The sequence below is a fragment of the Salvelinus alpinus genome, chromosome 2, assembly GCF_045679555.1.
Source record: "Salvelinus alpinus chromosome 2, SLU_Salpinus.1, whole genome shotgun sequence".
Lineage (NCBI taxonomy): Eukaryota > Metazoa > Chordata > Actinopteri > Salmoniformes > Salmonidae > Salvelinus > Salvelinus alpinus.
Genome location: NC_092087.1, coordinates 37646978 through 37670285, shown reverse-complemented (window position 1 = coordinate 37670285; position 23308 = coordinate 37646978). Strand labels below are relative to the sequence as shown.

Below are 23308 nucleotides of genomic sequence, written 5' to 3'. Positions count from 1 at the left end.
CCACTGTCCCCTCAAAAGTCAGGTCTTCCCAGGGTCCTAAAGCTCACCAAATCACAAGACTGGCACCAGCTGTGTGGAAACAACTGAAACTGGAATGTACAGTACATGTTGACATGGCCTTTTCCAACAATGTGTTTTTGTATTATTTAGAGTTAAAACATAATTATTTTAACCAAATATCACATTACTCAGAGTGAATGTTAATTAAAACAATTTGGTATAATCTTTTCTTGAACCATCATCTATTAATTTAGTAATTGAACCAGCTGTGGTGATGAGAATTATATTAATCTCTGGATGACAATGTTCAAAATTGAGTGTTAGGAAGAAACTGTAATAGCAACTTTGTGTGTTGGTGTTGCTATTTAATGAAATGCTGTAAGTGTTGTCTAAAGAATGGGATCACCAGATCCAACTGAGCATATACAGTGTATTGCAAACATGTTGGGCAACAACCACTAAACAGTGTCAACCAACAGTGACATCAAAAACGCTGAAGGTATAACTTTAGTTATTTTGCACAAAACACTGGGAGCAGGGTCCAATAATATAACTACGAAAAATCTAGATGAAAACCTGAGGAGAGAGAGAGATATGCGACAGACAGAGGTCTGACAGCTAGCTTGAGGGCCATTTTGTTTATTGAGCCTGTATCATGGGTTCAAGTAAATAGATCACATACAAAAAGGCTGAGAGGTGGCTACATTCAACAGGGTCTGAGGCAGTGCTCTCTAGTGACACCTCCTGGTGGCGAGGCAGAAGGACATTCTCTCAACAGGCTGCTGTGTGCAATGAATAGGACCCGTATTCGTAGTGTCTCAGAGTAGGAGAGCTGATCTAGGATCACTTATTCTTTACGATTTAAAAGGCAAAAATTATCCTAGATCAGCACTCCCAATCTGAGATGCTTTGTGAATCTGGGCCCAGGCCACTGAATATACTGAGACAAGAAAATTGATCACCACAGGCACTTCCAAAGCATTGATAGGCAACACATAAACAATAACAGTGCACTGGGATTATAGATTGGCAAAGCGCATCTTCTCATTCATAGACAAATCAAACTTTTGTGGACATATACAGAACATGGATATCATCTCTACAGTTATTCCCTCAATCAGGCATTTTACTCCATGCCGATACAGCATATATCTTCCGTATCGAATTCTGTTGCATGCACTCACATTCATATGGTAACTGAAGAGATATGTTTTCACCAAAAGTAGGTGAGTGAAAATGAAAAGCTTTATACAAGTAAACTCAGCAAAAAAAGAAACGTCCTCTCACTGTCAACTGCATTTATTTTCAGCAAACTTAACATGTGTAAATATTTGTATGAACATAACAAGATTCAACAACTGAGACATAAACTGAACAAGTTCCACAGACATGTGACTAACAGAAATGGAATAATGTGACCCTGAACAAAGGGGGGGTCAAAATTAACAGTCAGTATCTGTTGTGGCCACCAGCTGCATTAAGTACTGCAGTGCATCTCCTCCTCATGGACTGCACCAGATTTACCAGTTCTTGCTGTGAGATGTTACCCCACTCTTCCACCAAGGCACCTGCAAGTTCCCAGACATGTCTGGAGGGGATGGTCCTAGCCCTCACCCTCCGATCCAACAGGTCCCAGACGTGCTCAATGGGATTGAGATCTGGGCTCTTCGCTGGCCATGGCAGAACACTGACATTCCTGTCTTGCAGGAAATCACACACAGAACTAGCAAAATGGCTGGTGGCATTGTCATGCTGGAGGGTCACGTCAGGATGAGCCTGCAGGAAGGGTACCACATGAGGGAGGAGGATGTCTTTCCTTAAACGCACAGCATTGAGATTGCCTGCAATGACAACAAGCTCAGTCCGATGATGCTGTGACACACCGCCCCAGACCATGACGGACTTTTACAAATTTTACAAATTTTATTTTTTATTTTTTACAAAATACATTTTTACAAATTTTCTTTGAAAGACAGGGTCCTGAAAAAGTGAATTTTTTTGCTGAGTTTATGTTCAGAGTCGGAAATACAGAGCGAAATAAAAATAATAATGTCCAGAACGAAGACACAGGTAGGTACTGTATTGCATTAGTAAAGGTACAGTATTCACACTTTATATCCAGTAAAAGTAATGTGAACAGTCCTCCCATAACCAAAATTACAGTGGGCAAATAGTACACAATTAATGTACATTGAAAATCTAGCCACAGTATTTGTCTGTTCAAAGTAAATATTCTAGAATAATAGATTTACAGTAATAGTCATTACAGTAGTGAGCACATACATTTTCATTTGTACTGGTCCCTCGTGGGAATCAAACCCACAACCCTGGCATTGCAAGTTCCATGTTCTACCAACTGAGCACAGGTTACGAGTAAAACTGCCAACAGCCAAATACAATAGACCAGCTATTCACCCAGGGGTACGCACAATGCCATCAGGCGTAGCCAAATAAAAATGTGATTCACATTTTCAAACAGTGCATTTAGATTTTCCAATGGGGCTATACATTTGGGTGATGTTTTTATTCTTGCCTGAGTAACCTCATTTCACTGCAAAATGTTTTAATTAAACCATCTAGTGTTCAGCGAAATAACAAGCAAAAGCCATGATAGGGAGACATAGTGGAGTGGTAATGCGCATGCAAGCAGGTGCTCCTGAAGCCACTTGGGTACACTGCAGCATCCACTGAGAGGCTCTTGCTGCCAAGGAAATGCCTGACAGCTTGAAAGATATTTTGGACACTACAGTGAAAATGTTTAACTTTGTTAAAGCAAGGCCCCTGAACTCTCGCAAATTTTCTTCTTTATGCAATGATATGGTCAGCGACCATGTAACGCTTTTACAACATACAGAAGTGCACTGGTTATCAAGGGGCAAAGTATTGACACGTTTTCTTTAAATGAGAGACGAGCATAAAGTTTTCTTTACTGACAATAATTGTCACTTGTGTGACCGCTTGCATGATGACGAGTTTCTCACACGACTGGCCTATCTGGGTGATGTTTTTCCTCGCCTGAATGATTTGAATATAGGATTACAGGGACTCTCCGCAACTATATTCAATGTGCGAGACTAAATTGAGGCTATGATTAAGAAGCTGGAGGTCTTCTCTGTCTGTATTAACAAGGACAACACACAGGTCTTTCCATCATTGTATGATTTTTTTGTGTGCCAATTAACTCAAGCTTACGGACAATGTCAAATGTGATATAGCGAAGCACCTGAGTGAGCTGGGTGCGCAATTACGCAGGTACTTTCCAGAAACGGACGACACAAACAACTGGATTCGTTATCCCTTTCATGCCCTGCCTCCAGTCCACTTACCGATATCTGAACAAGAGAGCCTCATTGAAATTGCAACAAGCGGTTCTGTGAAAACTGAATTTAATCAGAAGCCACTGCCAGATTGTTGGATTGGGCTGCGCTCAGAGTTTCCTGCCTTGGAAAATTGCGCTGTTAAGACGCTGATGCCCTTTGTAACCATGTACCTATGTGAGAGTGGATTCTCGGCCCTCACTAGCATGATAACTAAATACAGGCACAGACTGTGTGTGGAAAATGGTTTAAGACTGAGACTCTCTCCAATACAACCCAACATTGCATAGATATGTGCATCCTTTCAAGCACACCCTTCTCATTAACCTGTGGTGAGTTATTCACAATTTTTGATGAACAAATAAAGTTTATATGTACAGTAAGATGGCTAAATAAAAAGCAAAATTATTGATTATTATAATTATATTATTATTTGTGCCCTGGTCCTATAAGAGCTCTTTGTCACTTCCCACGGGCCGGGCTGTGACAAAAACACACTCAATCTTATGTTTAATAAATGTATTGTATAGTGTGTGTGTGGCAGGCTTACAATGATGGCAAAAAAACAACATTTGAGAGTGTGCTGACCCTGGTGCTAGAGGGGGTACGCAGCTGGAGGTTAAATGTTTGAAGGGGTACGGGACAATTAAAAGTTTGGGAACCACTGCAATAGACCATGAAAGACTGTACACTCAAAGCCTGTTAGGATACTATAAAGGACAAGGCACAGAGTATATATATGATATTATAGGGAACTTTGGTTGGAAATTGCACACAGTGACAGAGGTGTCTATTAATAACAGAAACCTTAATTACTTGAATAATACCATCTCCTAAAATGCATAGGTGCCTCCTCTCTCCTTGTCTCCAGTTAAAACTTGAGCTCCAGCAGGTAGCGGATGCGACACTGGTTCTCCTTGTAGACTAGGTACTTGCTGTTGCGGAAGTAGCTGTCCTTGTACTGGGGCTGCTTGGTGGGTTTACCCTGAGGCACAGCCACCTGCTTACCATCCAGAGTCAGGAAGATGTCCTTGGACGGGTCTGAAACAATACAATGGTATTGACTACACAACCATACTGATGCCTTCTTCTGGATATCGTCTGACCATCTACCAGATGTTTAGAAATACAGTGACCACTTCATTAAAGTATACACGACTGTTCAAAAGTTTGGGGTCACTTAGAAATGTCCTTGTTTTTGAAAGAAAATCAATTTTTTGTCCATTAAAATAACATCAAATTGATCAGAAATACAGTGTAGACATTGTTCAGGTTGTAAATGACTACTGTAGCTGGAAACGGCTGATTTTTTATGGAATATCTACATAGGTGTACAGAGGCCCATTATCAGCAACCATCACTCCTGTGTTCCAATGGCACGTTGTGTTAGCTGATCCAAGTTTATCATTTTAAAAGGCTAATTGATCATTAGAAAACCCTTTTGCAATTATGTTAGCACAGCTGAAAACTGTTGTTGTTATTAAAGAAGCAATAAAACTGGCCTTCTTTAGACTAGTTGAGTATTTGGAGCATCAGCATTTGTGGGTTCGATTATAGGCCCAAAATGGCTAGAAACAAAGACCTTTCTTCTGAAACTTGTCAGTCTATTCTTGTTCTGAGAAATGAAGGCTATGCCATGCGAGAAATTGCAAAGAAACTGAAGATTTCGTACAATGCTGTGTACTACTCCCTTCACAGAAAAGCACAAACTGGCTAGAATAGAAAGAAAGAGAATAGAAAGAGTGGGAGGCCCCAGTGCACAACTGAGCAAGAGGACAAGTACATTAGAGTGTCTAGTTTGAGAAACAGACGCCTCACAAGTCCTCAACTGGCAGCTTCATTAAATAGTACCCGCAAAACATCGGTCTCAACGTCAACAGTGAAGTGCGACTCCGGGATGCTGGCCTTCTAGGCAGAGTTCCACTGTCCAGTGTCTGTGTTCTTTTGCCCATCTTAATCTTTTCTTTTTATTGGCCAGTCTGAGATATGGCTTTTTCTTTGCAACTCTGCCTAGAAGGCCAGCATCCCGGAGTCACTTCTTCATTGTTGATATTGAGACTGGTGTTTTGCGGGTACTATTTAATGAGCTGCCAGTTGAGGACTTGTGAGGCGTCTGTTTCTCAAACTAGACACTCTAATGTACTTGTCCTCTTGCTCAGTTGTGCACCGGGGCCTCCCACTCTTTCTATTCTGGTTAGAGCCAGTTTGTGCTGTTCTGTGAAGGGAGTAATACACAGCATTGTACGAGATCTTCAGTTTCTTTGCAATTTCTCGCATGGAATAGCCTTCATTTCTCAGAACAAGAATAGACTGACGAGTTTCAGAAGAAAGGTCTTTGTTTCTAGCCATTTTGAGCCTATAATCGAACCCACAAATGCTGATGCTCCAGATACTCAACTAGTCTAAAGAAGGCCAGTTTTATTGCTTCTTTAATCAGAACAACAGTTTTCAGCTGTGCTAACATAATTGCAAAAGGGTTTTCTAATGATCAATTAGCCTTTTAAAATGATAAACTTGGATCAGCTAACACAACGTGCCATTGGAACACAGGAGTGATGGTTGCTGATAATGGGCCTCCTTACACCTATGCAGATATTCCATTAAAAATCTGCCGTTTCCAGCTACAATAGTCATTTACCAAATTAACAATGTCTACACTGTATTTCTGATCAATTTGATGTTATTTTAAATGGACAAAAAAATGATTTTCTTTCAAAAACAAGGACATTTCTAAGTGACCCCAAACTTTTGAATGGTGTATATAGAGACAGACTGGCCATGGCTGAGACAATAACAGTGAATGGATTTTGTCACCAGGGTAAGGGAGTGAGTTGGCCTTACACCAGAAGTGAGCTGTGAGTGGTGGTGCTGTACCTGGTTCCAGCTGTCCTCTAGCCACCACGCTGTCGTAGCCATCAGGAGCCTTCCTCAGGGAGCTGTCATCCTTCGTGATGGTGTGCTCCTTCCCTAGCACCACCTCATTCAGAAACATCACCACGATGCCTTCAGATGTATGCACTACACAGGGACAGGACACAGAGACATGGCTTTTAGGGAGGTTCTTTTAACCGCCTAGAGTCGATGTCCGTGCCCCTGCAGAAATCAAATTAGCATAATAAGCTAGAAATATGTTTTTTTGCTTGGGCTGCGTCTCAATCCCCAACATCCGCCGTTGTTGGTCATCCCCACCTGCGGTGAAAGGTGGCAGAGCTACTGCGGTGTTTGTCAGACCAGGAGACATCCCAAAAATCGGTCTTCTCACGAAAATGTCTGTAGCATCTCAACGGTTTGGCCGACAACAAAAGCTATTATGAACCCTCTATGGTAAGATAAGGCTCTCAACCTCCACAAGCATCCAGGAACTCGTCTGAAGTCTCTACCGCCAATTTGCTAATTAAGTCTGTTGCGTCTGAACAGTTTGGGCAACAAACTAATATGACCCCTCTCATGAACACATACAGTACCAGTCAAAAGTTTGGACACACCCACTCATTCCAGAGTTTTTATTTATTTTTACTATTTTCTACATTGTAGAATAATAGTGAAGTCATCAAAACTATGAAACAACACATATGGAGTCATGTAGTAAACAAAAAAGTGTTGAGTGGCCCAGCCAGAGCCCGAACATCTCTGGAGAGACCTGAAAATAGCTGTGCAGCAACGCTTCCCATCCAACCTGACAGAGCTTGATAGGATCTGCAGAGAAGAATGGGAGAAACTCTCCAAATAAAGTTGTGCCAAGCTTGTAGCGTCATACCCAAGAAGCTGTAATAGCTGCAAAAGGTGCTTCGACAAGTACTGAGTAAAGGGTCTGAATACGTATGTAAATGTATTATTTAAGTTTTTCACTTAACAAAATGTGAAGAAAGTCAAGGGGTCTGAATAGTTTCCAAATGCACTATAACGCAGGGGTAGAACCTCACCGTAATTAGCAGAGTTGCTGATCTCCGAAGCAAAGTAGGGGGCTGCGTAGGCAGGGGCATCTGACTGGGGCATGAAGTGACTATATAGGCCACCGTTCAAGATGACCGCAACCATTGCCACGTTGGTGCCGTGCCACAGCAGACGCCGGTTCTCCAGGTTGTCATTCTCCCTGAACCGCTCCGCCTGCCGAAAACAATGCCAACACACAGATATGCAGATAGGAGAACAGAATCCTTGACCTAACGCACACAAACATATTCACTATAATAGAGGAACCTGTGTGTACATTTAAGCCCAAAAAATAAGAGATTCTCAACTTCATTACAACAATCAAGCTCACCACAAATAAGTAATGAATCAATACAAATTAATTCTGTATTACATGCTAACATTATTTTGATGAAGTAGTTGTGTCATGTGTTACCCACCTCAGTCTCACTCTCTACCTCCCAGATATCTATAATCTTTGGCTGGCTGTGGCTATCTGCAGTGGCCTTCAGGTATTTCTCAATTACCTTTAAATTAGACAAGAACGAAAATACAATCGATGCTCAACAATTACTTTCGACTACAAAGAAGAATATTGTATATCATTTTGTCTCAGTAAACAGTCGCCTATATTGCATTTATGTTACAAAATATGACCAAATCAAATCAAATTTTATTAGTCACATGCGCCAAATACAACAGTGAAATGCTTACTCACAAGCCCCCAAACAACAATGCAGTTTAAAAAATATGAATAAGAAATAAAAGTAACTAGTAGTTAAACAGCAGCAGTAAAATAACAATAGCGAGACTATATACAAGGGGTACCGGTACAGAGTCAATGTGCGGGGGCACCGGTTAGTCAAGGTAACTGAGGTAATATGTACATGTAGGTAGAGTTATTAAAGTGACTATGCATAGATAATAATAGAGTAGCAGTGGCGTAAAAGGGGGGGGGGGGGGGGCAATGCAAATGGTCTGGGTAGGCATTTGATTAGATGTTCAGGAGTATTATGGCTTGGGGGTAGATGCTGTTTAGCAGCCACTTGGACCTAGACTTGGCGCTCCGGTACCGCTTGCCATGCGGTAGCAAAGAGAACAGGCTATGACTAGGGTGGTTGGAGTCTTTGACAATTTTTAGGGCCTTCCTCTGACACCGCCTGGTATAGATGTCCTAGACGGCAGGAAGCTTGGCCCCAGTGATGTACTGGGCCATACGCACTACCCTCTGTTGTGCCTTGAAGTCGGAGGCTGAGCAGTTGTCATACCAGGTAGTGATGCAACCAGTCAGGATGCTCTCGATGGTGCAGTTGTAGAACCTCTTAGTCCTGTATTGCCGCTTTGTCTGTTTGATGGTACGTCGGAAGGCATAGCGGGATTTCTTATAAGCTTCCGGGTTAGAGTCCTGCTCCTTGAAAGCGGCAGCTCTAGCCTTTAACTCAGTGCAGATGTTGCCCGTTGTTGGAATCGACTAAACTTTGAACATTGAGATATTAAATAAATGATAGACAAAGCCTTGAATAGAAAAAGTTTGTAAAAAGCCAGAAGGCTTTGGAATGTGTTTGATGGAGGAGAGGAGAGCGATGTGTTGATATAGGGAAGACAGATGGATATCTGTGGATCAGGAGGTGAGGGGTGAGGTCAGTTCCCCTTAAAACTTATTCGGAGTAGGGGGCAGCATTTTCACTTTTGGATAAATAGCATGCCCAAATTCAACTGCCTGCTACTCATCCCCAGAATATAAGATATGCATATTATTAGTAGATTTGGATAGAACACACTCTGACCTTTCTAAAACTGTTTGAATCATGTCTGTGAGTATAACAGAACTTATGTAGCAGGCAAAACCCCGAGCACAATCCATTCAGAAATAATTTTTTGGGAGATCACTGTCTTTTCAATGAGGTTTCATTGGGACACCAGATTTCTAAGGGACTTGTTTGAAGTTCCTACCGCTTCCACTGGATGTCACCAGTCTTTGGAAATTGGTTGAGGTTTTTCCTTTGTGTAATGAAGAAGTACGGCCATCTTAAATGAGGGTCACTTGAAGTAAATTGTTTGAGAGAGGGACATTACCAGAAAGGTTGCGTCAGTTTGATTTCTTTTTGTATTGAACACAGATCATCCCGTCTTCAATTTGATTGATTATTAACGTTTAAAAATACCTAACGTTGTATTACAAAAGTAGTTTGAAATGTTTTGGTAAAGTTTACATGTAACTTTTGATGTATTTTGTAGTGACGTTGCACAAGTTGGAAGCTGTGTTTTTCTGGATGAAACGCGCCAAATAAATTGACATTTTGGATATATATCGACGGAATTAATCGAACAAAAGGACCATTTGTGATGTTTATGGGACATATTGGAGTGCCAACAAAAGAAGTTAGTCAAAGGTAAGGCATGAATTATATTTTTATTTCTGCGTTTTGTGTCGTGCCTGCAGTGTTGAAATATGCTACTCTCTTTGTTTACTGTTGTGCTATCATCAGATAATAGCATCTTATGCTTTTGCCGAAAAGCCTTTTTGAAATCTGACATGTTGGCTGGATTCACAACGAGTGTAGCTTTAATTTGGTATCTTACATGTGTGATTTAATGAAAGTTTGATTTTTATATAATTTTATTTGAATATGGCGCTCTGTATTTTCCCTGGCTATTGGGCAGGTGGGACGATTGCGTCCCACCTACCCCAGAGAGGTTAAGGGAGTAATCAGGGTTGCTATCTGATTACCTTCTTTCCTGTGGAGCCATAAACTGTAAAGAGGAGGAGTGTCTTAAGTAGGATGCATATAAACTGTGATGTCTGAAATGTTTAGCGGTCTGATTTCAGCTGTACAGAACCTTTGGGAAAGATTAAACCTGGTTAAAGCTTCTCTAGTGTCCGTGAGTTACTTACTCTGAAAAATAAGAACCTAACACCGTAATCCATGGCTTCTGGTTGGGGTATGTACTTACGGTCACTGTGGGGACGACGTCTTCGATGCACTTATTGATGAAGCCAATGACTGATGTGGTGTACTCCTCAATGCCATAGGAAGAATCCCGGAACATATTAGAGTCTGTGCTAGCAAAACAGTCCTGTAGCTTAGCATCTGCTTCATCTGACCACTTTTTTATTGATCGAGTCACTTAAATTTTTACTTGTAAGCAGGAATCAGGCTAATAGAATTATGGTCAGATTTGCCAAATGGAGGGCGAGGGAGAGCTCTGTATGCGTCTCTGTGCGTGGAGTAAAGGTGGTCTACAGTTTTTTTCCCTCTGGTTGCACATTTAACATTTTATGCGGATAGAAATTTGGTAAAACAGATTTAAGTTTCCCTGCATTAATGTCCCCTGCCATTAGGAGTGCCGCCTCTGGATGAGCGGTTTCCTGTTTGCTTATGGCGGAATACAGCTCATTGAGTGCGGTCTCAGTGCCAGCATCGGTCTGTGGTGGTATGTAGACAGCTACAAAAAAATATAGATGAAAACTCTCTAGATAGATAGTGTGGTCTACAGCTTATCATAAGATACTCCACCTCAAGCGTGCAAAACCTCGAGACTTCCTTAGATATCGTGTTGTTTACATGTTTGAATAGTCCGCCACCCCTTGTCTTACCAGACGTTCTTACCTGCCGATACAGCGTTTAACCAGCCAGCTGTATGTTGATAATGTCGTCGTTCAGCCACGACTCCGTGAAGCGTAAGATATTACAGTTTTTAATGTCCCGTTGGTAGTTTAATCTTCCTCGTAGGTCATCGATTTTATTTTCCAATGATTGCACGTTAGCTAGTAGAACGGAAGGGAGGGGGGGTTTATTCGATCGCCTACAAATTCTCAGAAGGAAGCCCGACCTCTGTCCTCTTTTTCGCTGTTGTCTCTTCAAGCAAATGGTGGGATTTGGGCCTGTTCCTGGGAAAGCAGTATGTCGTTCACGTAGGGCTCGTCGGACTCGTTAAAGGAAAAAAAGCTTCTGCCAGTTCGTAGTGAGTAATCGCTGTTCTGATGTCCAGAAGTTATTTTCGGTCATAAGAGACAGTAGCACCAACATTATTTACAACATAAGTAAAAAAACAAGTTACAAATAACGCAAAAAAACAAACATAAAACGGTTAGGAGCACGTAAAACGTCAGCCATCTTCTCCGGCGCCGTCTTACAATCAGTATCACTAAAGATTTGTATGACTATGATTTTTACATCTACAACAATACAGCCGTGTTTGTATAAAATTAAACTTCCATTAGAGGCCACAGTACCTTGAATTCCTGTGTTTTTCTTTCTAGTAGACAGAGTTTGCAGTTGAGAGACAGATATTTCTGGTCCAGTGAATGAGGTACTTTCTCCACCTCCATCAGCTCCTGGGTCTTCTCAGTCTCAGCCTTCAGGTTCTGGGGTATCTCTATATCAGCCAGCACCTGCAGGGAGCAGCAGAAGGAGGGAGAGATGGGACCAGGCCTGGAAAAAACGACTCATGATTACGGCCAGGAGTTTTACCTATTACCAAAACTCTGGGTCTTTGTAGGCTATTAAAAAAAACTTTTGGCCCTAAATAGTACTGACCAATATCAATGTCATTCCACAAAGTACAAGTTGATTAAGTAGACCTCACCAGAAGCATCTCCTTCTTCTTCTCTATGATCTCAGAGCTGTCGATGACCGGGGGCCTATCGCGTTGAAAGTTGTGTGGGATGGTGGTGAAGAACTTGGAGGAGAGCTCCTCCAGTTTGGTCCTGCTGGTCTGGCTGGCGTTCATAGCTCCCTCAATCTCCTCCAGCACTTTAGAGCCCTTGTCGATCTGCAGCTTGCTCAGCTTCCCCAGGGGTATCTTCTTTATGTCTGGTGGTCCAACAACTAGGGAAGAGATGATGATTATACACATATTACCGCTCTGAGTTCACATGTTAGACACGTTTTATATAGCTCTATGTTGACTGCTAACCTCTACATTGGTCAATGTGGTTGTTGGGGAACTCGCAATACAGCTGAATAAGCTTCGGTCCAAATCAATCAATTGTACAGTCAGGCTCCATTTACATTATTGATCAGGCAGACTGGGTTTTATATGGATTAGACATTTATCTCCAGATCGCCAGGCTTTACCCTCTACTTAAATGACTCTAGTTAATGATTTAGGATACCTCTTTGATCACAGACTTCAGTTTAACAGCCAAGTACTGTATATAATTCCACTGAGAGTAGAATACAATACAACAAGCAGTCCAGTCAAACAGGTATGTTACTTAATAGAACATGGGTACATAGACAGATCCCACCCAGGCTTAATGACTGAGGAACAGAGGATTGTTTCAGTGCTGTAGCGGTAAAGGTGGTGTGTTGGACTAAGATTGACACCCACCCAGGGTCATGCACTCCATGGTCTTTTGGAACATGTCGTTGCTAAAAATGAGATGGATGAGCTTCTGTGTGGGGTTATTCAGGGTGCAAGGCAGAATGTTTTGGGGCCCCTTGACAATCTTCCCATCAACATTGTCCACCTGCAAAAACCAGACGAGAGCATGCTATAGAGAGATAACAAATTGACACAGCAAAGCAATAATGAGTGAGAGTCAAAGTTGCAGTCTGACTACATATCTATCAGAGTCCTTAGCAGTACTTAGTCCCTAGCACACCACCGTTACTTTGACCTCTGTATCCTGTCCTCCATCCACCTCTATCAGGGTGTACTTCCCCGGGCGAGACACAAAGTTGTCTCGCTCCTTCCAGCTGTTCTCCGTCTTCTCTTTGAACATCTTCTCAAAGTCTTTGATGGCTTTGTCTGGGCTGACATAAGGGTCTGATAGTTTTGACTGGCCTGTTTCCCCCTGTAGGTGAGGAGAGAGGATTTCGTGCTTCAATCCTAGATGCTCAACAGATTAATAGTTTAGTATATTAACGTAATCAACAAAAAATTTGATTTACTACAGTTAACACAGGAATGTGTAGCAAACTACCATCTTGTCTTTGTCTGAAATTAAGCTTACCACTCTCCCCCATTTGGTCAAGCAGTAGTAACAGGCACCTTTATTCAACACTTGAATGACATAAAACTTATTCCTGTTTTTTTCAATGTTGGTCTGATTCAGCATACAGTCATAATCTTCATACACCTGTGGGGGAGGAACATGATTTAATTCACGTTGGCGCATTACATTTTATTAGACAGTCTTATCAAGAGCAACTTACAGGAGCAATTAGGGTTAAGTGACGTACTCAAGTACACGTCCTAAGATTTTTCACCTTGACGGCTCGGGGATATGAACCAGCGGCCTTATGGCTACCTGACTACCCGACTACCCATTCAACTACTGCACTGCACACTGCACAGTCTGTCCTACTGATGTGACTGCAAGGCTGATCAAACAAATCATTAAGTCAAATACCTATAGCTAGTGACAGTTTCTCAGAATCTGCTACATATGAATGAGTAACACACACAGCAGTACATTGGTCTTTTGAAACCGCTATAAGTGTATGCAGCATATACAGTCCAGGAGATATAAGTGAACTCACACACTCATTACAACGGAGCAAAGTGTTTTATTTGTATTTATTAGGGATCCCCATTAGCTGTTGCCAAGACAGCAGAAACTATTCCTGGGGTCCAAATGCATTAAGACACTTACATCACACATAAAACAAAAGATAAAACAATACATCATATAACATTATTACACCACTACATATCTACAATACAACATTTATAATACCACCATACAACAATATTATAATGTACGTATGTGTAGAGTGTGCTAGCGTGTGTGTGTATGCATGTATCTGTACCTGCGTGTGTGTGTCTCTTCACAGAACCCGCTGTTCCATAAGGTGTATTTAAAAAAAAATCTGATTCTACTGCTTGCATCAGATACCTGATGTGGAATAGAGGTCCATGTAGTCATGGCTCTATGTAGTACTGTGCACTTCCCATAGTCTGTTCTGGACTTGTGAAGAGACCTCTGGTGGCATGTCTTGTGGGGTATGCATGGCTGTCCGAGCTATGTGCCAGCAGTTTAAACAGACCGCTTGGTGCATTCAGCTTGTCAACACTTCAAACAAGTAGTGATGAAGTCAATCTCTTGTCCACTTTGAGACATGAGATTTGTATTTGTAATTTTCCTGAGTCCCTCTTTGTGGCAGCTACCACAAGACTGAACAGTTGTACAGGTGCGACAAAAGTAAGGCCTGTAGGACCTGCCTTGTTGATAGTGTTGTTAAGAAGGCAGAGCAGGGGGGGGCGACAAAATGGCGCTGTAGAGAGAACACTGTGTTTCAGCGAGCTCCCGTGGCATTCGTAAATTTATATTTTTTCATTAATCTCCTAGCTTGAAAAAGTGTTAGAATTGGCTAAATAAGTTATCCTGCAATGAGTCTTGACGGTTATTTCTCAAAAATCTCCGACAACATGCCCAGCAGAGCTACTAAGAACTCGACCAAAACCACCATCCCTGTAGATGTGCAGGAGGAGCTAGCTTACGTTAGCGAAGCTAACACCGTTGCGGATCCAGGCACAATGGACCTGGTGATTCAAAAGATGACGGACAACATTACTAAAGTGATCGATGTTAAGATAAGAACGGTCTTGGAAGCAATAGCAGGCCATTCAGCTGAACTACAGAGGGTTGTCAAACGTGTTGATGAGGCGGAAGGAAGAATTGCTACAGTGGAAGCTTCGACTACATCTATGGACACTAAGATAAAAGCACTTGAGAAACAGGTGCGCGAAATGGCGGAGCACATTGACGACTTGGATAATCGAGGACGCAGATGCAATATTCGTGTTGTGGGACTCCCGGAAAATTCTGAAGGGACACGTTCAGTACATTTTTTTGAGGAATAGATCCCTGACTACTTACAAATGGACACTAAGGCTGGTCGTGTGAAGCTGGACAGAGCCGATCGCTCTCAAGCACCGATACCCGGTCCCAACCAGCGCCCACGGCCAGTGGTTATAAAGTTCCACAACTTCACCGACAAGCAGCGCGTCATGGATGGGCTAGAAGCATCGGCTCTGACGGTAGTCAACGTAAAGGTCCAAAGGTCTCATTCTTCAATGATTATTCCACAGCGGTTGTACGAAGACGCAAAGGGTTTGATGAGGCGAAGGCTCGACTCAGGAGAATGAAGATGGACTACGCACTGTTGTACCCGGCCACATTGAAGATTATGGTCAACGGATCGCCTAAAAAACTCTCCACACCTGAAGAGGCGGCTGCGTTTATTGACTCTCTCGGGTAAAAAACTTTAAGCTGCGCCGCCGCAGCATTGGATAACTTTATTATTTTATTTGAATGTGATCATGAAACAGTGGTGTGAGTTCTCACATGCTCCGGTTGAGTAATATTCATATTTTTATTATTTTTCTTGCTAGAGTAACTGCCACTATAGCTCAGGCTGAGATATGGGTGAATCTATATTGGTGCCCAGGCTTGGTTTTAGGTGGAAGAGCCTCAATCTTCATATATTGATTTTCATTTTCATATGTATAAAGGATGAGGCTATTGAGTGGCAATGCAGACTTAAGAGTCTACATTGGAAAGTTGAAATCCCCTGCATGTTAGCTAGTGGGAAAACCCCCTTTTGGATCTTTACATGTTTAATTTTTGGGTTTAGTATAGTTAGAGTTCAGGGTTCATATCGTTTGTTTATGCTCGGTGAGATAGAAGAGAGTTCAACACATGGAAAAAGGTACCACCCAATTTTTACAGTGGGATTCAGTCTGAATATGAAACGGTCAAAGTGCAATGGCAGGTAATACACTGCGTGTATGTACATGGAACATTAGAGGGAGCCATAATCCCATTAAAAGGAAGAAGGTACTGTCTTTTTCGAAAAAATTAAATATTGATATTGCCCTGTTGCAAGAAACTAATTTGGATGATAAGGAGCATCTGAAATTACAACAAGGGGGGTTTGGTCAAGTGTTTTTCTCATCACTTACATCCAGAAGTAAAGGTGTAGCAATTCTTGTGAAAAAGAACTTACCACTTAAGGTCTTGAATTGTGTGAAAGATAAATTTGGTCGCTTTGTTATAATTAATGGTACTTTACAAGGGCAGAACATCTCCATAATGAATATTTACTTCCCCCCTGCCCACCCCCCTGATTTCCTCACTAAGGTATTTCTAGACTTTTCAGAATTAAACTCAGACACTGCAGTGGTTGGAGGAGATTTTAATTGTTTGTTGAACCCCCTTATTGATAAGTTTCCCAGCGGTATAGCTTCACTCTCTCCTCGAGCTAAGTCACTTAAAGCTATTTGTGATGATCTGGGGTATGCTGATGTTTGGAGAACTTTTCACCCCTCCAACAGAGAGTTAACTTTTTTCTCTGCACCTCATGGATGTCAGACTAGAATAGATTACTTTTTTGTGCCCAGGACGTCTTTGCAGTCCGTTTTATCCGCCAGGATAGGAAGCATAGTCATATCTGATCATGCGGAGGTGATCCTGGACATAAAACTCAACGGAGCATTCAATCTGTCAAGACATTGGAGGTTGAATACAACCATCCTTAAAGACCATACATTCACATCATATTTTATTACAGAGTTTAAAGCATTTTTCTCTATTAACTCTCAATCAACAGATAATCCCTCGCTCCTTTGGGAAACCTGTAAAGCGTACGCCAGGGGTCTGATTATGTCATACACTGCCACTAAGAGGCGGAAAAAGCGTGAAAAGCAAAAAAGGTTAGAGGGTGAATTAGGAACTAAAGAGAAGAACTATATTAAAACTCCCACTCCTGCCCTACTAAAGGAAATATCAGTTCTTAGATCAACGTTGGACTCTCTCCTAACACAGGACGCTGAAAAGAAAATGGGATTTGTCAGGCAAAAGCTAAATGAACATGGCGATAAGCCAGGAAAGTACTTGGCGTACCTAGCTAAAAAGAGAGCTGACTCACAGTCAATTGCTACTATTACTGATTCTGATGGCAATCATTTATATGAAAATAAATTGATAAATGACTAATTTAAGAAATTTTATGCAAATCTTTATGCCTCAGAACTGCCAAATGACGCACCCAAATTAATGGAGAATTTATTTTCTAAGATTGAGCTCCCTACTATCCGAAGAACAGAGGTCTCTCCTTAATGCCCCTATTACCGAGGAAGAGATAATGTTCGCAATTAAGAATCTGCAAAACGGTAAGGCCCCAGGACCAGACGGGTTTTGTAGTGAGTTCTATAAAGAGTTCCATGGCCTGATCCTTGAGCCATTACGTGATATGTTTAACCACTCATTTTCAAATGACCAGCTCCCTCAAACGCTGAGGGAAGCCAACATATCACTTATTCTCAAAAAGGGATAATGTCCAGAGTCTTGTTCCTCGTACAGACCAATTTCCCTTCTGAATGTGAATAGAAAATTACTTTCTAAAATTCTAGCCACAAGATTAGAGGACTCACTGCCACTAATTGTGAAAGGAGACCAAACTGGCTTCATTAAGGGCCGTAAGTCGTGCAACAATGTCAGGCGGCTTCTTAATATAATTCAAGCCTACCAACAAAGTGCTAGGGATGGTCTTGTGCTCTCCCTAGATGCTGAGAAAGCATTTGATCGTGTGGAGTGGTCTTACCTATTCTTTGCTCTAAATAAATTTGGTCTAGGGGAGAACTTTATAAAATGGGTGAAAGTTTTATATGATGATCCTCAGGCTGCTGTCCTTACTAATGGGCTAAGGTCAAATAGCTTCTCTATATACAGAGGTACCAGACAGGGCTGTCCTTTGTCACCCCTCCTATTTGCACTCGTTATGGAACCACTGGCCGAGGCCATCAGGGTAACGCCTACTATACAGGGGCTGCTCATTGGTGATGTTCACCATAAAATAAGCTTGTATGCTGATGATGTCCTGATATTCATCTCTAATCCCGAGACCTCAACTACATCTCTTATTAATATTATTGAATTATTCAGCGAATTCTCAGGCTACAAGATTAACTTAACTAAATCAGAGGCTATGCCACTTGGTAACCTTCACTCTGTACCTAATACTTCTCCCCCCTTCCCTTTTAAATGGTCTCCCTCAAGCTTTACGTATCTGGGTATATTTGTAACTCCTAAATTCCAGCAAATGTACAAAGCCAATTTTGTTCCCTTGTTTGATACAATAAGACAGGATCTGGAGCGCTGGAACTCTCTCCCGATTTCTTGGTTGGGTAGAATATCCCTCTTGAAAATGAACATTTTACCTAGACTACTTTACCCAATCCAAGTGATCCCAGTATTACTCTCCAATAAGGTAATAAAGGATGTAAATGGATGGCTAAGTTCCTTTATATGGAGTAAACGCAAGCCAAGGCTTAAGATGGCAATATTGCAGCTGCCAAGTTCTACGGGGGGCTTGGATCTGCCCAATATCAGGTTCTATCAGTGGTGTGCCCACCTATGTTATATTTCTGATTGGATCACAAACGATGACTCCTCTATTTGGCTAGACATTGAGACTTCTCTTTCAAAATACCCCTTACAGGATCTTTTATTTTTCAGAAGTTTCAAGTCTGTAGAAGATCACTGCAATAATCCTATTACACTTAACACACTCAAAGTTTGGAGGTCAGTTCAGCGCTTCCTGGGAAGGTCCAAACTAACCTCTGCTCTTACCCCAATTCTTAACAACCCAGATTTTGGTCCAGGATTGCTGGATGCTGGTTTTAACTTTTGGCTTAATAAGGGCATACGCAGACTAAATGACTTATTTGCTGATAAGATTCTATTGTCATTTGAGCAGATGGTGGAGAAATATCGACTCCCAAAGCAGGACTTTTTCCGCTTCCTACAAGTAAGACATTATATTGTGAAGAGCACCACCTTAATTGGTAACCCTGATATGTCTGTCATTGAGAGAATGCTTTTTTTTCCACAAAGGAAAATGTCTGTAAGTCTGTTTTATGATGCTTTAAGGTCCTTTCCTGCTGTCAACACACAGAGGGTGAAACAAATGTGGGAGAAAGAATTGTCTGTTACTATTGACGAAGAGATGTGGGAGGACATTTGGAGATATGCAAAAACAATATCTATATGTAATCGTACTAGAGCAATCCAATTAAGAATAATACACAGATTGCATATATCCCCAAATCGCAGACATGCCTTTAGCCCCTCTTCCTCTTCTCCTCAGTGTCTTAAATGCAAAACTGATACAGGCACCCTAACACATTGTTTATGGTCATGTACCAAAATACAAAGATACTGGTCCGGTGTTCTGCAAGAAATTGAAAAGATCCTAGGGGTTGATCTAGAATTGGACCCAGTTTCTTTACTGTTGGGTCTCCCTAGTAGGCATGTTACTTCTGTGAGTAAGAGGAGGCTTTACAACATCCTTACCTTTGCAGCAAGGAAAAACATATTTTTACGGTGGATTAGTGATAAGGTTCCTTCTATTAAAGATTGGCATAAGATACTTTTTGAATAGGTGCCTCTGGAATATCTGACATGTACATTGCATTCTAAAACAGATCAGTTCTATAAAGTATGGGAACCCTATCTAAATTACCTAGAACCTGAGGTATCAGCTATTATGCTGCAAGGATTCTCTTAGAATGGTGGTGATCTATGTATTCAGAATTACACTGTATGTTCCATGTGTGGAACCTAACTTCTTAGTTTGAACTGAGCTTTTTTGTTTAATTTCTGTTTGTAAGTTTGTTTAAAATGTATGTATTGAGAGACGCAATGATGGGGATAGGGTGAGAGAAGCGGGGAGAGGAAAATGGTGTGCGTGTGTGTATATGTATGTATGTATGTATATATATATATATATATATATATATATATATATATATATATATATATATGTATGCGCAGGTATGCGTAAGCGAGTGCTGTTTTTGTTGTTGTTGTTTTTTGCTTTGTCTCTGTTGTTGTATCTCTTAATATGGGTGAAAATTGTGAAATTACAATAAAAATACTGTTTAAAAAAAAAAGAAAGAAGGCAGAGCAGCAATTTATTATGGACAGACTTCTCCCCATCTTAGCTACTGTTGTATCAACATGTTTTGACCATGACAGTTTACAATCCATGGTTACTCCAAGCGGTGTAGTCACCTCAACTTGCTCTATTTCCACATTATTCATTACAAGATTTAGATTAGGTTTAGGGGTAGTGAATGATTTGTCCAAAATACAGTGCTTTTAGTTTTGAAATATTTAGGACAAATTTATTCCATGCCACCCATTCTGAAACTAACTGCTGCTCTTTGTTAAGTGTTGCGATCATTCCAGTTGCTGTAGTAGCTGACGTGTATAGTGTTGAGTCATCCGCATACATAGACACACTGGCTTTACTCAAAGCCAATGGCATGTCTTTAGCAAAGATTGAAAAAAGTAAGGGGCCTAGACAGCTGCCCTGGGGAATTCCTGATTCTACTTGGATAATGCTGGAGAGGTTTCCATTAAAGAACACCCTCTGTGTTCTGTTAGACAGGTAACTCTTTAACCACAATATAGCAGGAGGTGTAAAGCCACATACATTTTTCCAGCAGCAGACTATGATTGTTAATGTCAAAAGCCGCACTGAAGTCTAACAAAACAGCCCACACAATCTTTTTATCATAAATTTCTCTCAGTCAATCATCAGTCATTTGTGTAAGTGCTGTGCTTGTTGAATGTCCTTCCCCATGAGAGTGCTGAAAGTCTGTTATCAATTTATTTACTGTAAAAATGTATTGTATCTGGTCAAACACCATTTTTCCCAAAAGTTTACTAAGGGTTAGTAACAGGCTGATTGGTCGGTTATTTGAGCCAGTAAAGGGGGCTTAATATTCTTAGATAGCAGAATGACTTTAGCTTCCCTCTGGGCTTGAGGGCACACACTTTCTAGTAGGCTTAGATTGAAGATATGGCAAGTAGGAGTGGCAATATCATCTACTATTATCCTCAAAAGTGTTCCATCCAAGTTGTCAGACCCCGGTGGCTTGTCATTGTTGATAGACAACAATACTTTTTTCACCTCTTCCACAGTCAATTTACGAAATTCAAAATAACAATGCTGGTTTTTCATAAGTCAATTATACTTGGATGTGTAGTGTTGGCATTTGTTGCTGGCATGTAATGGCTAAGTTTGATAGAGTTTTCTAAAAAACTCTAAAAATAATTAAAGTAGTTAGCCATATCAGTGGGTTTTGTTATGATTCAATGAATAAAGGAGCTGAGTTTGCATTTTTGCCCAAAATGTAATTTAAGGTGCTCCAAAGCTTTTTATTATCATTCTTTATATAATTTATCTTTGTTTCATAGAATAGTTTCTTCTTTTTATTCAGTTTAGTCACATGTTTTCTCAATTTGCAGTAAGTTCGCCAATCGGTTGTGCAGCCACACTTATTTGCAATTGTTTTGCCTCAACATCTCAACCATACACATTGTTCAGTTCCTCATCAATCCAAGGGGATTTAACAGTTTCTACAGTCATTTTCTTAATGGGTGCATGCTTATTAGTAACTGGAATAAGCAATTTCATAAATGTGTCAAGAGCAGCATCTGGTTACACACCACAGACCAGCAAATATTGTTACATCGTTAGCATAGGAATCATAACAAAACTTATTGTATGACCTCATGCACTATATTAGGCCCAGCCTTTTTACTTGAACTCTGTGAAGCATTTATTTGAGCTGCAATTTCTGAGGCTGGTAACTCCGATGAACTTATCCTCAACAGCAGAGGTAACTCTGGGTCTTCCATTCCTGTGGCAGTCCACATTAGAGCCAGTTTCATCATAGCGCTTGATGGATTTTGCGACTGCACTTGAAGAAACTTTCAAAGTTCTTGACATTTTCCGTATTGACTGACCTTCATGTCTTAAAGAAATGATGGACTGTCGTTTCTCTTTGCTTATTTGAGCTGTTCTTGCCATATTATGGACTTGGTGTTTAACCAAATCGGGCTATCTTCTGTATACCACCCCTATCTTGTTACAACACAACTGATTGGCTCAAACGCATTAAAAAGGAAAGAAATTCCACAAATGAACTTTTAACAAGACACACCTGTTAATTTAAATGCATTCCAGGTGACTAGCTCATGAAGCTGGTTGAGAGAATGCCAAGAGTGTGCAACGCTGTCATCAAGGCAAAGGGTGGCTACTTTGAAAAATCTAAAACAAAAATATATTCTGATTTGTTTAACACTTTTTTGGTTAGTACATGATTCCATATGTGTTATTTCATAGTTTTGATGTCTTCACTATTATTCTACAATGTAGAAAATAGTAAAAAATAAAGAAAAACCCTTGAATGAGTAGACGTGTCCAAACTTTTGACTGGTACTTGTATGTGATATTTATTTAAAAAAATGTTCATTAGCAAAAATGTCTAAAAACCTGTTTTTGGTTCATCATTATTGTGTATTGTATGTAGATTGATAAGGGAAAAAAAGATTTCATCCATTTTAGAATAAGGTTGTAACGTAACAAAATGTGGAAAAAGTCAAGGGGTCTGAATACTTTCTGAATTCACTGTATGTGGATGAAAGCATCTTCTAAATGACTAAAATGTAAAATAATGGCTCCACAGGAGGACATTTGAGATGAAACAGTACCCAATACATTTGTCTGATAGGTGGTACAGGCAGCCCAAGAAATTGTCTACTTTGTGCCTTGATATGACATGATGTCCAACTCACCTCTCCTGAATGCTGTTCTGACAGCAAGCATTGCTCATCAGCCTTACTTTGATGTGGCTCTTGCTTCACCTTATTTCCACCTGCTTCAGTGACTTTGGTGGAAGAGGCAGCACTTCTCTTTGGTGCCATCCTTTCTCTGTATCTCAAATCACTGCAAAAAAATAGATACGACGTTATGAATCAACACACTAAAATGAAAGATGATGGATAATCCTCATGCACTTGAGTCAGCAGGTGCTTTTCACTTTATCCTTTTCACTTCATTGTCCAATGCCCACGGCAGTGATGTTTTGATGCAGCTAAGTGAGGGAATGGGTACTTCTAGTATCAGAGACGTAGCAGCAGCAGACCCAGTAGAAGCAGCAAAGAGGCGCTCAAAGTTGAAGGGCCACGCGTTAAGGGCAAAAGTAAATTCATCAGTTATTCTGCGCTCTGGCACAATCAAACGAGAGTGCTCTGAAATCAGAGTAGATATCCA

The 23308-nt window shown here is 40.9% G+C and overlaps 1 protein-coding gene across 1 annotated transcript; it reads right to left on the bottom strand.

Moving 5' to 3' along the window:
• Positions 1-1281: 1281 nt before the first annotated feature.
• On the bottom strand, positions 1282-22977 carry LOC139560134 (protein mono-ADP-ribosyltransferase PARP3-like). The gene is made up of 10 exons (XM_071376671.1): positions 22831-22977; positions 13192-13317; positions 12850-13032; positions 12567-12705; positions 11820-12046; positions 11467-11625; positions 7670-7756; positions 7241-7424; positions 6192-6335; positions 1282-4358 (listed from the first exon to the last, which is right to left on the bottom strand). The coding sequence occupies exons 1-10, from the start codon at positions 22957-22959 to the stop codon at positions 4189-4191; spliced, it is 1548 nt and encodes a 515-aa protein (XP_071232772.1). The 5' UTR covers positions 22960-22977; the 3' UTR covers positions 1282-4188.
• Between the last annotated feature and the right edge of the window lie 331 nt (positions 22978-23308).

Bases quoted from the DNA above. Each gene is read 5' to 3' on its own strand.
- LOC139560134 (XM_071376671.1), bottom strand. From the start codon at position 22,959: ATGGCACCAAAGAGAAGTGCTGCCTCTTCCACCAAAGTCACTGAAGCA. The intron at 6,336-7,240 runs GTGAGGTTCTAC...GTCCCTGTGTAG, and splicing joins CAGCAACTCTGCTAATTACG to TGCATACATCTGAAGGCATC. The intron at 4,359-6,191 runs GTACAGCACCAC...GTATTGTTTCAG, and splicing joins TAGAGGACAGCTGGAACCAG to ACCCGTCCAAGGACATCTTC.